The following is a 13,559-nucleotide window of genomic DNA, read 5'->3' as shown; positions in this document are numbered from 1 at the left end:
ATATTTTTGATTCTTTTCATATTTCCACTGTGGGATGGCCATGTATGATATCAACCCTGTGACTCGGCAGTTATAATTTGAAGTTCCTTCAACCACAGTTAGGCCGTGACTGGAGTTTTGTGGGAAGGAGATAGGGTGGGCATATGGGTGGTGACATTAGTTACCCACATACACCTTTCGAGGCTCCTTAGCAGCACCTTGATTTTCGGGAAACCCTACCTTGAGGATGGGATCCATTTGATAGGCTCCCTTAGGGTCTGTCACACTATACTACATACATCCTGTTTATAATCTCCGTGTTTTTCCTGCTCTCAGCCGCTGTATCGAGATGCCTGGGATAAAGAGAAAGCAAATGTCAATGTCCCTGCTGACACTCCTCTGATGTTGCAATCCAAAATCAACGCCATGCAGATCAGCAATGTAAGATATGGGCAGGCGGAAAGGGCGTTTTCTCCACAGAACAGGGTCTCCCTAGCCATATGTTGCCCTGGAAGTTGATTTCTCTGCTATGTGTTGTGGTAAAATTGGAAAAGAAACATTAATGATCACTTTTAGGAATTTTAATTTTACCGTGCAGCAAACCACAATGCAGCCTATGTGTGGCAACATCTTAATTGGACCATAAAGTGCAGTGATTCCAAGTGTGACTGTGAACGATAATGAGTAAATGTATTGCCTTTATTTTCTAAGCGAACTTTGCTTTTTATCTCGAAATGACCATGACCGTGAAATGAAATGAAATGACAAATGACCACGTATTTCTATCGAAATGTAGTTTGTGCCTCCTTGATTTCCTCTCTTAAAAACAAACCTTTTAATTTTGAGTACAGTTTATTTTATATTGTCATTTCTGCCCTCTGACGCGCCTCAGTTTCATAAATGAAATCAACCTCAAGTTAAACCTGGGGGTTAAGGGAGAAATATTTTTTCAGTGATTGACAGCTTATATATTTCACTGTATGTATCCAAGGCTGCATCAGTCACTAAACATGCCTCCTTTAGGTTTTAATGCGGTGCAATCATTTCCTTGTAGAAACAATACCAGCAAGCGTGGGAAGATGTCAAGATGACGGGTTATGACCTCAGAGCCGATGCCATTGAAATCAAGCATGCCAAGGCTTCTAGAGACATTGCCAGTGAGGTAAAAATCTGTGTTCTTTCATTTCTTTTGGGGACCTTGCCTGTTACTAAGTGGGAACCAAGCGGTATTTACCCTACAGATTTACACTTGTCTGAACGATCGATGCTCAGGTCCTAGGAATTGGTAGAGAGAGCGCTTAGAACAGGGCTTTGCACATAGAAAGCGCTTAACAAATGCCATCATTATTAAATACTGTCTTTGTCTTGCTGCCAGTAAATTGTATTGGAACCCCAAATCTCCCAAGTGTTTGTATAATTTAACTTGTGGAAAACTCCCGAGGCGATCTCTGAGCAGTCCGTGGTAATCGAAGTACAGTCTTGCGAAAGTCTCTCCATGCCAAGTGAGAAATGACTTTCCTCTGATTCCATTTCCCAGTACCTGTATAAAGCCGCTCACGAGCAACAGAAAGGCCACTACATTGGCTGCCGCACGGCCAAGGAAGACCCCAAATTGGTTTGGGCCGCGCACCTGTTGAAGATGCAGAACGACAGAGAGTATAAGAAGGCCTACAATGACTCCAAAGCCAAGATAACCGTTCCGGGGGACATGGTGTCCCTCAACACCGCCAAGGAGAGCCAGGCCTTGGTGAGCGACGTGGATTATCGCCAGTGCTTTCACCGCTGGACGTGCCTGCCTGACCAGAATGATGTGATCCAGGCGCGGAAGGCCTACGACCTTCAGAGCGATGTAAGTCTACGAGCCTACCTCAGGGAGCATCAACGGGGGCAGCTGAGGTATAGCGTTACTCTACCCAGGGAAGGGGCATTGACGATATGGCCCTGAGTATCTTCCAGGCAAACGCCACGGTAATCAAAGGCTACTCCCTCCCGCAAATGAGAAATTCACTCTGCACAAGGGGATTCCTGCCACACTGTTATCTTGATATCGTTCAGCTCCTCTTTCCTCCCTCCAGTTTTCTTCACTGTTTCTCTGGCCCTTAGGTCGGGGCATTTCAGAGAAGCAGCGTGGCCTGGTGGAAAAAGGGTGGGCTTGGGAGTCAGAGGTCAATCAATCAATCAATCAATCAATCGTATTTATTGAGCGCTTACTATGTGCAGAGCACTGTACTAAGGTCCTGGTTTCTCATCCCTGCTCCAGCATTTATCTGCTCTGTGACCTTGCTGTAGTCACTTAACGTCTCTGTGCCTCCGTTCCCTCATCCGCAAAATGGGGATTCAATGTCCTCTCTCCTACTTAGACTCTGAGCCCCTTGAGGGACCCAATTATCTTGTATCTACCCCAGCGCTTAGTACAATGCTTGGCACATAGTAAGCACTTAGCAAATACAATTATTATGGTTTTTATTCACAGGGAACCTTTTATTATCTTCTCTTCCAAGTTTCTGAAGTGCGTGTAGCACACTGGAATGCCACTGTACCTTGTGCACGTCTTGCCAGTCCTCTCCCCGGTACCCTGAGAGGTTTAGCAGGCTGGGCATGGATCACTCAGACTTCTGATTTTCATTTAAAAAGAACATCTTCTTAGCCAAGAGAAGTAATGTCACCAACATTGTTTACAGATTACGAGCAATATCCTGGCCATCTCTCTTGAAGAATGAGCGAAAGCTTGGTCCGGAGTCCCAAAATCAAGTCAACAAGAGATGCTGAGTCTCTTGTTTTTACTTTTTAACAATTTTGGCCCTAGTGCCTTTGTTTGACTCTGTGAATCATAGTTATTGAGAAGTATGACTCTTCCATAGAATAGTCATTGGAGACCCTGGAGGGATGGTGTCAGGATTCAGGGTAACTGTCAGGGTAATGTTTCTTAATCAGATGGCTGTCCCCGGCTACCATAAGAGGTCAGGCCCCCAAAAGATAAAGAAAGGGAAAGGTGGGGATCTATGTGGCTTGGAAAGATGGCACCAGGTGGCCCTTTGAAAATCGTTTCGAAAGAAGAAGCTCCTCTTATGTCTATTGGTGTTTCCCTAATGGAGGCCAGACCCCTGAAGACTTGAAGGGAAGTTAGAAAGGAGGTCACAGAGAGAAAATCACCGAATTCTCAATGGCTGCTTGATGGTGGCAGGAGTGACTAAAGGGGCTATATGAACAGATTGAACTAACCTTCACCTTTTGGGCCCTTTCCCGGCCCTCTTTTCCCCATTCCCTCCCTCTTCCAGAGTTCCAATTTCCTGCAAGCCCAGAGACCTCCAGACTCAGGTTAAACATTTCTGTGCTGAAGAGTTTCCCGTCACTGTGCTACTGCAATGAGGATTTTAGCCCAGGGAGGGTTTAATGCATTTTATCGTTGTGGGAAAATAACTCGGGTGCTGCTTTTTCCGTCACATCTTGGTTCTTTTCTCCCGCCAACCCAGGCCATCTACAAGGCTGATCTGGAGTGGTTGCGAGGGATTGGCTGGCTGCCCCAGGACTCCCCTGAGCAGTTGAGAGTGAAGAACGCCCAGGAGATTCTGTGTGACAGTGTCTACCGGACCCCTGTGGAGAAACTCAAGTACACCAGCATCGTCGACACACCCGAAGTTGTTCTCGCCAAGACAAATGCTGAACAGATCAGCATAGTATGTGGGGCTAAGAGCAGCGGGTGGTTCAAATACTAATGGCAGCTGATATCTCTGCGATCTGTACGGGGCCTCGGACATTGGGAGCAGTCGAAAGTCTTGATGATTAATATCGACCGTCACATTTTAACGTGCGGGGAATGAATGGGACTTCCAAGGGGCGCTAACCTGGGGGCTTTTTGGACCATTATCATTGAGACTTCTGTCCCAGAGCCGATTTCAGGGACCCATTTTCAAGTCATTTTTCTTTTTCAATTTTGACAGCCCAAGTACAGAGAAGCTTGGGACAAAGACAAAGCGTCGATCCACATCACGCCAGACACTCCTGAAATCAACCTCGCCAGAACAAATGCTGTCAACGTGAGCAATGTAAGTAGGCTAGGGCTCTCTTCCTCTTTCTTCCCCCTCATCTTCCTTTTTCCTCCTCCTCCACTTGTCCTGTCAGAGGTGTGGAGATCAAAGAGCTCTGCTCTATCCCCAGCCTGGGACCCAAGGGCTCCTGTACCACAGGCCACCCCCAAAATTGGGACAACAGGAACTTCGTCCGATTTCTAGGTCATGGGGAAGACAGTACGATACCCCATTCCTCTAGCACAAGGAAGTCGTGTTCTTGTAGAACCCCACTTTAAGGAAAACTCAGGTGGTTGTTTTCTCACCCCACATCCACGGGGTGCTCTGCACACAACTTTTTATTACGGCAGAGTGTCACGACCCATCCAGACAGGTTTGTGTTGAGCGAGAACGTCCCCTAACTCCGCCCTTGTGTCTTATCCAAAATGCCAAGTGATGAGCACGTGACCCGACAGTACTTGCCTGGACTTAAGTTGCTGGGCTGGCTACTGGTCCTCAACTTTCAGGCAGCTGAAACGCTGGGAAAAGAACAGGTTATCACTCAGGAAAACTGACCTCCATTCCACGTTTATAGAAAGCGCTTGCAAAGCCAAGACAACAGCCTGGCTTAGTGGGAAGATCTCGGGCTTGGGAGTCAGAGGTGGTTGGTTCTAATCCCGGCTCCTCCACTTGTCAGCTGTGTGACTTAGGGCAAGTCACTTAACTTCTCTGTGCCTCAGTGACCTCATCTGTAAAATGGCGATTAAGACTGTGAGCCCCAAGTGGGACAACCTGATTACCTTGTATCTACCCTAGCGCTTAGAACAGTGCTTGGCACATAGTAAGCGCTTAACAAATGCTATTATTTTTAGTAGTAGTAGTAGTGGTAGTAGTAACGAATTGATCTTTGGAGCCTAGTGAGCTATTTTGGCGGTTCCATTTTCCAATAAGCCTCCATCCGTGAAGCAAGAGATTGGAATCCCTATAAATTTCTCACTTTTCACCCAGGTGCAGGGATGGAGCCACAATACCTGGGGGTTACCTGACAAGGAGCTAGGAGTGGATGAATGGGCATCTTCAGAAAGGAGGCACATGATATGTTGGGTGGCAGACTATGGGAACTCCCAGCAGGGATCCGAAGCATCTGAGGGGCTATCGGGAGGGAAGCCAAGGATGGGGGAGGGACATAAGGGAAAGAATCGACTTCTAGCGGCGTCTGAACCCCAGTCCCATCACCATGTTCCCATTGGAAGAGGGGTTGGTTTAAACACAGCCACCACAATCCCTCCCTGCCTTGCGGTGCTGAAATTTCATCCGGCGACAAGGCCCAGAGGTCTGGACCGCTATGCACTGGTTTCTGAGCTAACACTTTGGTTTCTAGGAAAAGAAATGGGGGGAAGTGAGGAAGAAGAGAGGGATTCTGAGGATTCTGGTGTAGAAAATGTCCACTTATGTAGAGTGTCTCGGCTGGCTGGTTCTGTTCAACAGAAGGGCAGTTACTGCGGAACAGAAAGAAGCTAATTATCAGTTGTGTTTAGACAATTGTAACCTATAAATGAGACTTTGGAATTTAGTCACAGGTGTTTTTTGAACCAGTATTTACCAAGACTTAAGAGAAAGACACCCTGAAGCTTTAAAACTGGGCCCAGTTAATGCCCCAGAGAACTTTTCAAACTGTTCCCTTCGGTCGAGCTTCCTCCACTTAATTCTGTTTGGGATGTGAAATCGTTTACAACCTTAAGCCGGAGCAGTGCTGTGAGCTTCTGTCTCTTTCAGAAAATTTATAAAGAAAGCTGGAATGAAGTGAAAATGAGCTGCGACGTGAGGCTGGACGCCATTCCAATCCAGTCTGCCAAGGCCTCCAGGGAGATTGCCAGTGATGTAAGATGCCATTTTTGACATTTTTTTGTATCTTGACAAAGGTTGCCGGGTCTTCCGGTGGCACTTGGAAGATTCACGGGATGTTCTGTTATTGCTTCTGCAGTATAAGTACAAACTAGATCACGAGAAGCAAAAGGGACACTACGTCGGGACGCTCACAGCTCGGGATGACAACCGGATCCGATGGGCCCTCCTGGCGGGCAAGATTCAGAACGAGAGGGAGTACAGGATGCACTGGGCCAAATGGAAGAACAAATTTCAGAGCCCAGTGGATATGCTCTCCATCTTGCATTCCAAAAATTCCCAGGCCTTGGTCAGTGATGTGGATTACCACAATTACCTGCATCAGTGGACGTGTCTGCCTGACCAGAATGACGTGATCCAAGCTAAGAAGGCCTATGAATTGCAGAGCGACGTGAGTCTGTTGCGTGGTACTATCCCGGGTCGGATTTGTGTGCTGCATGGACGAGCGTGAATCTCCATGTGTAAACAGGGATGCCTGGACCAAAAAATTCAGTTCGGAAATTTGGGGCTCTCACATTCCATATCTGTCTGTGCTTCTTGTAGGGACAAAATCAGGAAAGCCAGTGCAGTTCATTTTGGGGTTGGGTGGGGAAGAGGTACCAACAAGAATGTCTATTGGTAGAGAAGCAAAACAGTTATATGATGTAAAAAAAAAACAAAAAACCAGAGGCTTTTATCATTTGTCTTACAGTGCTGAGGATGGGGGCAGTTTCTTGCGACACTGGTTTAGCCAAATGGAGTCCCTGAGTTCATTATCTGTTTCTGTCTTTGCAGGTTGTTTACAAAGCTGATTTAGAATGGCTGCGTGGAATTGGGTGGTTGCCCAATGACTCCGTTTCTGTCAATCATGTCAAGCATGCCCAGGACATCTTTAGTGAGGTCAGTCTTCGGTCATTTGCTTCATCGTTAAATGTCTTTCATGCCCGGAACAGCTTCAGAGGGTTGTGTCTGAGTATGGCTGGTGTTTTAGGAGAAAAAGCAGGTCTTCCGTTTTGAAATTGTCTACATTTTCACTGCATCTGATGCTGGACGTTTCCCATTTGTATTGGATGGATGGTATTTCCCATCCGGAACGACAAATGGGCCTGAGACCTGCCCAAGGGAATGGATGTTAGTGGCTTGCCCAGTGCCTCTCGTTCACTCTTGTCCCTGTCAGCCACGTTTCCCTGGGGCACTGAGGTCAACGAGCAAAGAGGTGGGCAGAGGGTGGCACGTGATGAAGTATGTGTGAGGAAAGTCTTTGCTCACACGATCTAACTACAAATAGAACTGGGAGCAACCAGATGGACCTGGTCCTCTAAAATCAGTGGAGGCCATGGCAGATTTTCCACTTCACTTTAAAAAAGCAAGATAGAAAAAAAAAAACAAAACGGCCACAGAGATGCCGTGCTACTTTAACTGGTGAAGGAACATTCTTTTCCTGGCGCATTCCTAAACTCCAGTAGTTAGTTCGTGGGGAGAGAATGTGTGCATACAACTGTCTCCTTTGCCTAATTTTGATATTTTTTTTTCCTTGTAGCAAAAGTACCGCACCAAGATAGAATCTCTCAATTTCACCCCAGTGGATGACAGAGTTGACTACGTGACCGCGAAGCAGAGTGGCGAAATTCTCAACGATGTAAGTGTATTGTTTGATTTTATCAAAGTTGCGCTATTGATTTGCAGAGCTTACTAGGCTCTGAACCTAAGTTTTTCTAGTTGTTGGATAAAAGAGTCACAAATGTGAAATGTGGGGCTCCGAGCTCTCTTACTTCTGGGCAAGTGATACTTCCTCTGCTAACTTTCTATCCCACCAACTGACTTTTCTAGATTAAATACAGGAAAAATTGGAATGACACCAAGTCGAAGTATACTCTGACAGAAACGCCAGTGCTGCAAGCTGCCCAAGAAGCAGGCAGGATCCTTGACCAGGTAAGAGTTTTACACATGTAAACGATTGCCACCCAGTGCTGAGGCTTTGGGAATCTGTCCAAAGATACTGAAAGATGTCACTTACCAGGAACATGGCTGCCTGCAGTCCTGATGGACTAACTCAGGGATATCCCCACTGGCATTTTGTTTTGTTTTGTTTTCTATCTTCTAGTACCTGTACAAAGAAGGCTGGGAGAAGCAGAAAGCGACCGGTTACATTTTGCCACCGGATGCTGTGCCGTTCGTTCACGCCCATCACTCAAATGATGTCCAGAGTGAGGTAGTGGATTCTGACTCTCTGTCTCCTTGAGCTGAGGAATGTGGTCTTGGATTCTGGTGGTGGTTAGGGGGTGTCTCTCTAGTCTTGGTACATTCTCCTCTCTGGCTCCTCAACACGGTCTTGGCATGGAGAATGGGAACCACACAGCATCATCATCATCATCATAAGCGCTTGGGAAGTACAAGTTGGCAACACATAGAGACAGTCCCTACCCAACAGTGGGCTCACAGTCTAAAAGGGGGAGACAGAGAACAAAACCAAACATACCAACAAAATAAAATAAATAGGATAGATATGTACAAGTAAAATAAATAAATAAATAGAGTAATAAATATGTACAACCATATATACATATATACAGGTGCTGTGGGGAAGGGAAGGAGGTAAAATGGGGGGATGGAGAGGGGGACGAGGGGGAGAGGAAGGAAGGGGCTCAGTGTGGGAAGGCCTCCTGGAGGAGGTGAGCTCTCAGAAGGGTCTTGAAGGGAGGAAGAGAGCTAGCTTGGCGGATGGGCAGAGGGAGGGCATTCCAGGCCTCCCTCTATCCACATGATCAGAAATAGCCTTCAAAGCTCTGCTCTCCATTCAGTAGCTCTATTGGAGTGTGGTGGAGATAACCATCCATCCGAGATTTCCTTTCTCTAGACCATTCCCTCTCTGACTGGCTCCCATTAGGCCATTCCGATTTTCGCCCGTCCATTCCTCGCCAAACCCTCCAAGGCGGACTGGCCATCCCAGTGACACTCTGCACGTTTCCCCCCTTCAGCTCAAATACAAGGCTGAATACGTGAAGCAGAAGGGTCATTACGTCGGCGTCCCCTCAATGAGAGATGACCCCAAACTGGTCTGGTTCGAACACGCGGGCCAGATTCAGAACGACAGGCTGTACCAGAAGGATTACCACAAAACCAAATCCAGAATCCACATCCCCGTGGACATGATGTCGGTCCTGGCGGCCAAGGAGGGGCAGACTTTGGTCAGCAACATTGATTACCATAATTACCTGCACCGATGGACCTGCCACCCTGACCAGAACGACTGCATTCAAGCCAAGAAGGCCTATGAACTACAGAGTGATGTAAGTGGTTGGAATGGCAGGGCCCTCATTCATTCATTCATTCATTCATTCATTCAATCGTATTTATTGAGCGCTTACTGTGTGCGGAGCACTGTACTAAGTGCTTGGGAAGTACAAGTTGGCAACATATAGAGACGGTCCCTACCCAACAGCGGGCTCACAGTCTGGAAGGGGGAGACAGACAACAAAACTAAACATATAAACCAAATAAAATAAATAGAATAAATATGTACAAGTAAAATAAATATATAAAGAGAGTAATAAATATGTACAAACATATATACATATATACAGGTGCTGTGGGGAGGGGAAGGAGGTAAGGCGGGGGGAGGGGGAGGAGGGGGCTCAGTCTGGGAAGGCCTCCTGGAGGAGGTGAGCTCTCAGTAGGGCTTTGAAGGGAGAAAGAGAGCTAGCTTGGTGGATGTGCGGAGGGAGGGCGTTCCAGGCCAGCGGGAGGATGTGGGCCGGGGGTCAACAGTGGGACAGGTGAGAATGAGGCACAGTGAGGAGGTGAGCGGCAGAGGAGCGGAGGGTGTGGGCTGGGCTGGAGAAGGAGAGAAGGGAGGTGAGGTAGGAGGGGGTGAGGTGATGGACAGCCTTGAAGCCTCAAATGATAAAGGAGATCACCTCTAGGATTATAACCCGGTAGCCCCCCGGAAACTCTTTCCCAGTCCGCTTAGGTTCAGCCGCTGTCCGGGTCACTTACGGGTGGATTTGTTTCTCTCTGCCTGCATGTAGAACATTTATAAAGCCGACCTGGAATGGCTCCGAGGTATCGGTTGGATCCCCCTGGATTCCGTCGAGCACGTGAGAGTTACAAAGAACCAGGAGTTGGTCAACCAGGTAGGGAAAAATCTTAGTGCCGCTGCCTGACCGCAGCAGGCTTCTGATGGGCCTGGAGGCTTAGGCCCACCCCGATGGATTCTGTCTCTTTTCAGGTTAAATACAAGAAAGATGCTCTCGACAACTATCCCAACTTCACAAGCGTGGTCGACCCTCCGGAAATTGTCCTGGCCAAGATTAACTCTGTCAATCAGAGTGACGTAAGTCTCTTTTTTGAACTGGGGCTGTGGCAGCACTTTGAAGAAATCATTTAGGAGCCTGGATCTTCCTAGGGTGGTCTTAACCCTGAAGTTGCTGTTAAGGAAGGGTGATAGAGAGATTCACAGTCAAGTGACATTTTGTAAAGTGTTGTAAATGTTATCTGGTTTCTCGGCCACTCGCTTGTTCTTGTCAAAGCAATTGGATGAACTGCCGACCAGATTAGGGGCTCTAGATTAGCAACTAACCCAGTAAACACCTTGCAACAAATTGCCCAGTTTAGATAATAATACTCATGATGATGATAGCAAAAATTGTGGTATTTAAGTGCCTACTGTGTGGTAAACACTGTATTAAATGCTAGGGTAGATACAAGATGATCAGGTCCCACATGGGGTGCACAATCCAAGTAGGAGGGAGGACAGGCATTGAATCCCCATTTTTGCAGATGAGGGAACTGAGGCACAGAGAAGTTAGTGACTTGCCCCAAGGTTACACAGCAGTAAGTGGCAGAGCCAGGATTAGAGCCCAGGTCAGCCAGTCAATCAGTTTGTATTTATTGAGTGCTTACTGTGTGCAGAGCGCTATCAAGTGCTTGGGAGAGAACAGTATAACAGACACATTCCCTGCCCACAACGAGCTTACAATCTAGAGGGGAGCTGCATCTCAGGTCTCGGGCTGAGTTCTGTTGTGCGTTCCAGAGATGTGCAGGCATGTACGTGTACTAATACAAAACTGAATTCCTCCTACAGGTGAGATACAAAGAAACGTTCAACAAAGCCAAGGGCAAGTATATCGGTTCTGCAGATACGCCCCACTTGTCGCACTCGAGAGACATGGCAAAACTCTACAGTACCGTAAGATAAACGGTGTTCGTGATCCCATTCTTAGTATTCGGTTTAGTCGTACAGCAATTTGGACATACTGAAACGCGTGTGTATTTCCTGGGTCTAGATACTATATAAAGGTACCTGGGAAGGCAGCAAGGCCTTCGGCTACACGTTGGATGAGCGCTACATACCGATCGTGGGAGCCAAGAACGCCGACTACGTGAACAGTGAGGTCAGCGGGGCTGTTGCCTAGGGTCCTGGGTGATGAGGAGAGTTGGTGGGGGGACCGACGGTTGGGGCAATCCTCAGTGACCAACCCCTGTCCCGCCACCCCTGACGCTGGTCCTCCTTTACAGCTTAAATACAAAGAAGTGTATGAGAAGCAGAAGGGCCATTACCTGGCCGGAAAACACATCAGCGAATTCCCCAGTGTCATTCACTCTCTGGATTTCCAAAAAATGAGGAGTGCGGTAGGATGGGGGAGGGGAAGGGAATGGGGACAGGATGGAGATGGGGAGGGGCAGGGTGGAGGGGAGGAGAAGGGAGAAAGATGAGCGGGTCGGAGGGGAAGGGGAGAAAGAGAGGCAAGTGATTCGAGGTGTACGGGTAGGAGAAGTTTCACTGAGATTCTGTCAGTCACCGCTTCGATTCACTGATTTAGATTCGGCATGCGTGCTCTAAACCTCCTCTCATCTTCATTTTGGTAACCTTCCCCAGCTGAACTACCGAAGGCATTACGAAGACACCAAAGCCGATGTCCATATTCCCAATGACATGCTCAATCACGTCCTGGCCAAAAAGTGCCAGTACATCCTCAGTGACCTGGAATACCGCCATTACTTCCACCAGTGGTTGTCTCTGCCCGAAGAGCCCCGCTTCGTCCAGGCTAAGAACGCCCAGGAGATTCTGAGCGACGTAAGCAGTTTCCAGAGTTCCTCGGGTCCCCAGTGTCAAGGGCATTGCAGGCTGTGGTCCTCTCTCTCACCTGTCCCCAGGTTTTCTCGGCTCTGACTGTAGCGGGTGGGGAAATATAATTTCCTCTCGGAGTGGAATGCCAGCCCTACCTCTTCCTCACCAGGCCTTTGGCCCAAACCTTAACAGCAACCCGAAAGCAAAGTATGAAGAGTGTTATTATGATCTCCTCAACGCTTCTGCACAACTTGAGCCCTTAAGCCTGGTTGGGATGAACACAAGTCATTTAAGTCATTGGAAGCATCTGGCCTAGGGGAAAGAGTTTATTGAGCATTTACTGTGTGCAGAGCACTGTACTAAGAACTTGGAAAATACAGTTCAGCAGCCAAAAAATTCCATCTCTGCCAATTGCTTACTATGTGACCTTGGGCAAGTCATTTCACTTCTCTGTACCTCAGTCAGTCATAATTATTGAGCGCTTACTGTGTCTGCAGTGCTCCGTACTAAGCGCTTGGGAGAATACAACAATATAACAGACACATTCCTGCCCAAAACGAACTTAGCTTCCTCACCTGTAAAATGATAATTAAATACCCATTCTACCTCCTAGTTACACTGTGAGCCTCATGTGGGGCAGGGACTGTGTCCAACTAGATTAACTTGTGTCTATCCCAATGTTTAGAACAGTGCTTGATATATATATATATATATATATATATATATATATATATATATATATATATGTGAGCCCACTGTTGGGTAGGGACTGTCTCAATATGTTGCCAACTTGTACTTCCCAAGCGCTTAGTAGAGTGCTCTGCACACAGTAAGTGCTCAATAAATACGATTGAATGAATATATATATTTACATATATATACATCTATAGTAAGTGCTTAACAAATACCAGAATAATAATAAACACTTGAAGCCTTCCATAACACTTATGTGCATTTCTTCTATTCCTTGTTACTTAAGTACTAACTTAGGTACAAATCCCCTTTTCCTTCTTCCTGCTACCTGTAATTTTAGTCTCCATCTGTCCTAGAACTGTGAGCTCCTTGAGGTCGGGGATCATGTCTTCTAATTCCATTCTTCTCTCTCCTAAGCGCTTAGAATGCACACAGTAGGCACCGCTGTTTAATCAGTTTTTGGGGAGCTTCTCTGACTCCTTTGTCTTTTTCAGGTTGTGTATAAAGATGACTTGAATTGGCTGAAAGGAATTGGGTGCTACATCTGGGACACACCACAAATCCTCCAAGCCAAGAAGTCGTATGACCTCCAAAGTCAGGTAAGCAAATCTTGGCACCGCCCACATGTTCTGTTTCGTGAAAAACATTAAAGGGCGCACTTCACAGGTAACACCGTAAAAAGATCGGGGAATAGCTGAAAGGAGTCGGGAGTCGGAAGAAAAGCTAAGTTAAGAAAGAGCTGGATTTGGCTATTCCTTCTCTCTCTCCACAGCTGCAATACACCGCGGCAGGAAAAGAAAATTTGCAGAACTATAACCTTGTCACCGATACCCCGCTCTACGTGACGGCCGTGCGGAGTGGCACCAATGCTAGTGAGGTGAGGTGATGGGTCATTTGTCCTGCAAAATGCCATTTTCCTTCTCTCT

The 13,559-nt window shown here is 47.1% G+C and overlaps 1 protein-coding gene across 1 annotated transcript in view; it reads left to right on the top strand.

Moving 5' to 3' along the window:
- The window catches only part of NEB (nebulin), a 207,242-nt gene that overhangs the window by 124,032 nt on the left and 69,651 nt on the right, over window positions 1-13,559 (top strand). Inside the window, exons 76-92 of the mRNA XM_038751620.1 lie at window positions 3,453-3,656; window positions 3,921-4,025; window positions 5,763-5,867; window positions 5,971-6,282; window positions 6,666-6,770; window positions 7,411-7,509; window positions 7,701-7,802; window positions 7,975-8,082; window positions 8,849-9,160; window positions 9,899-10,003; window positions 10,099-10,203; window positions 10,954-11,058; window positions 11,156-11,263; window positions 11,388-11,501; window positions 11,749-11,946; window positions 13,128-13,232; window positions 13,406-13,510. Coding sequence (XP_038607548.1) covers window positions 3,453-3,656; window positions 3,921-4,025; window positions 5,763-5,867; window positions 5,971-6,282; window positions 6,666-6,770; window positions 7,411-7,509; window positions 7,701-7,802; window positions 7,975-8,082; window positions 8,849-9,160; window positions 9,899-10,003; window positions 10,099-10,203; window positions 10,954-11,058; window positions 11,156-11,263; window positions 11,388-11,501; window positions 11,749-11,946; window positions 13,128-13,232; window positions 13,406-13,510 — 2,397 coding nt within the window. The remainder of the gene's footprint in view (window positions 1-3,452; window positions 3,657-3,920; window positions 4,026-5,762; window positions 5,868-5,970; window positions 6,283-6,665; window positions 6,771-7,410; window positions 7,510-7,700; window positions 7,803-7,974; window positions 8,083-8,848; window positions 9,161-9,898; window positions 10,004-10,098; window positions 10,204-10,953; window positions 11,059-11,155; window positions 11,264-11,387; window positions 11,502-11,748; window positions 11,947-13,127; window positions 13,233-13,405; window positions 13,511-13,559) is intronic.

This window comes from Tachyglossus aculeatus, chromosome 9 (genome assembly GCF_015852505.1).
Source record: "Tachyglossus aculeatus isolate mTacAcu1 chromosome 9, mTacAcu1.pri, whole genome shotgun sequence".
Taxonomy (NCBI): domain Eukaryota; kingdom Metazoa; phylum Chordata; class Mammalia; order Monotremata; family Tachyglossidae; genus Tachyglossus; species Tachyglossus aculeatus.
The sequence above is the reverse complement of the archived record's forward strand: the minus strand, read 5'-3'. Positions and strand labels throughout refer to the sequence as shown.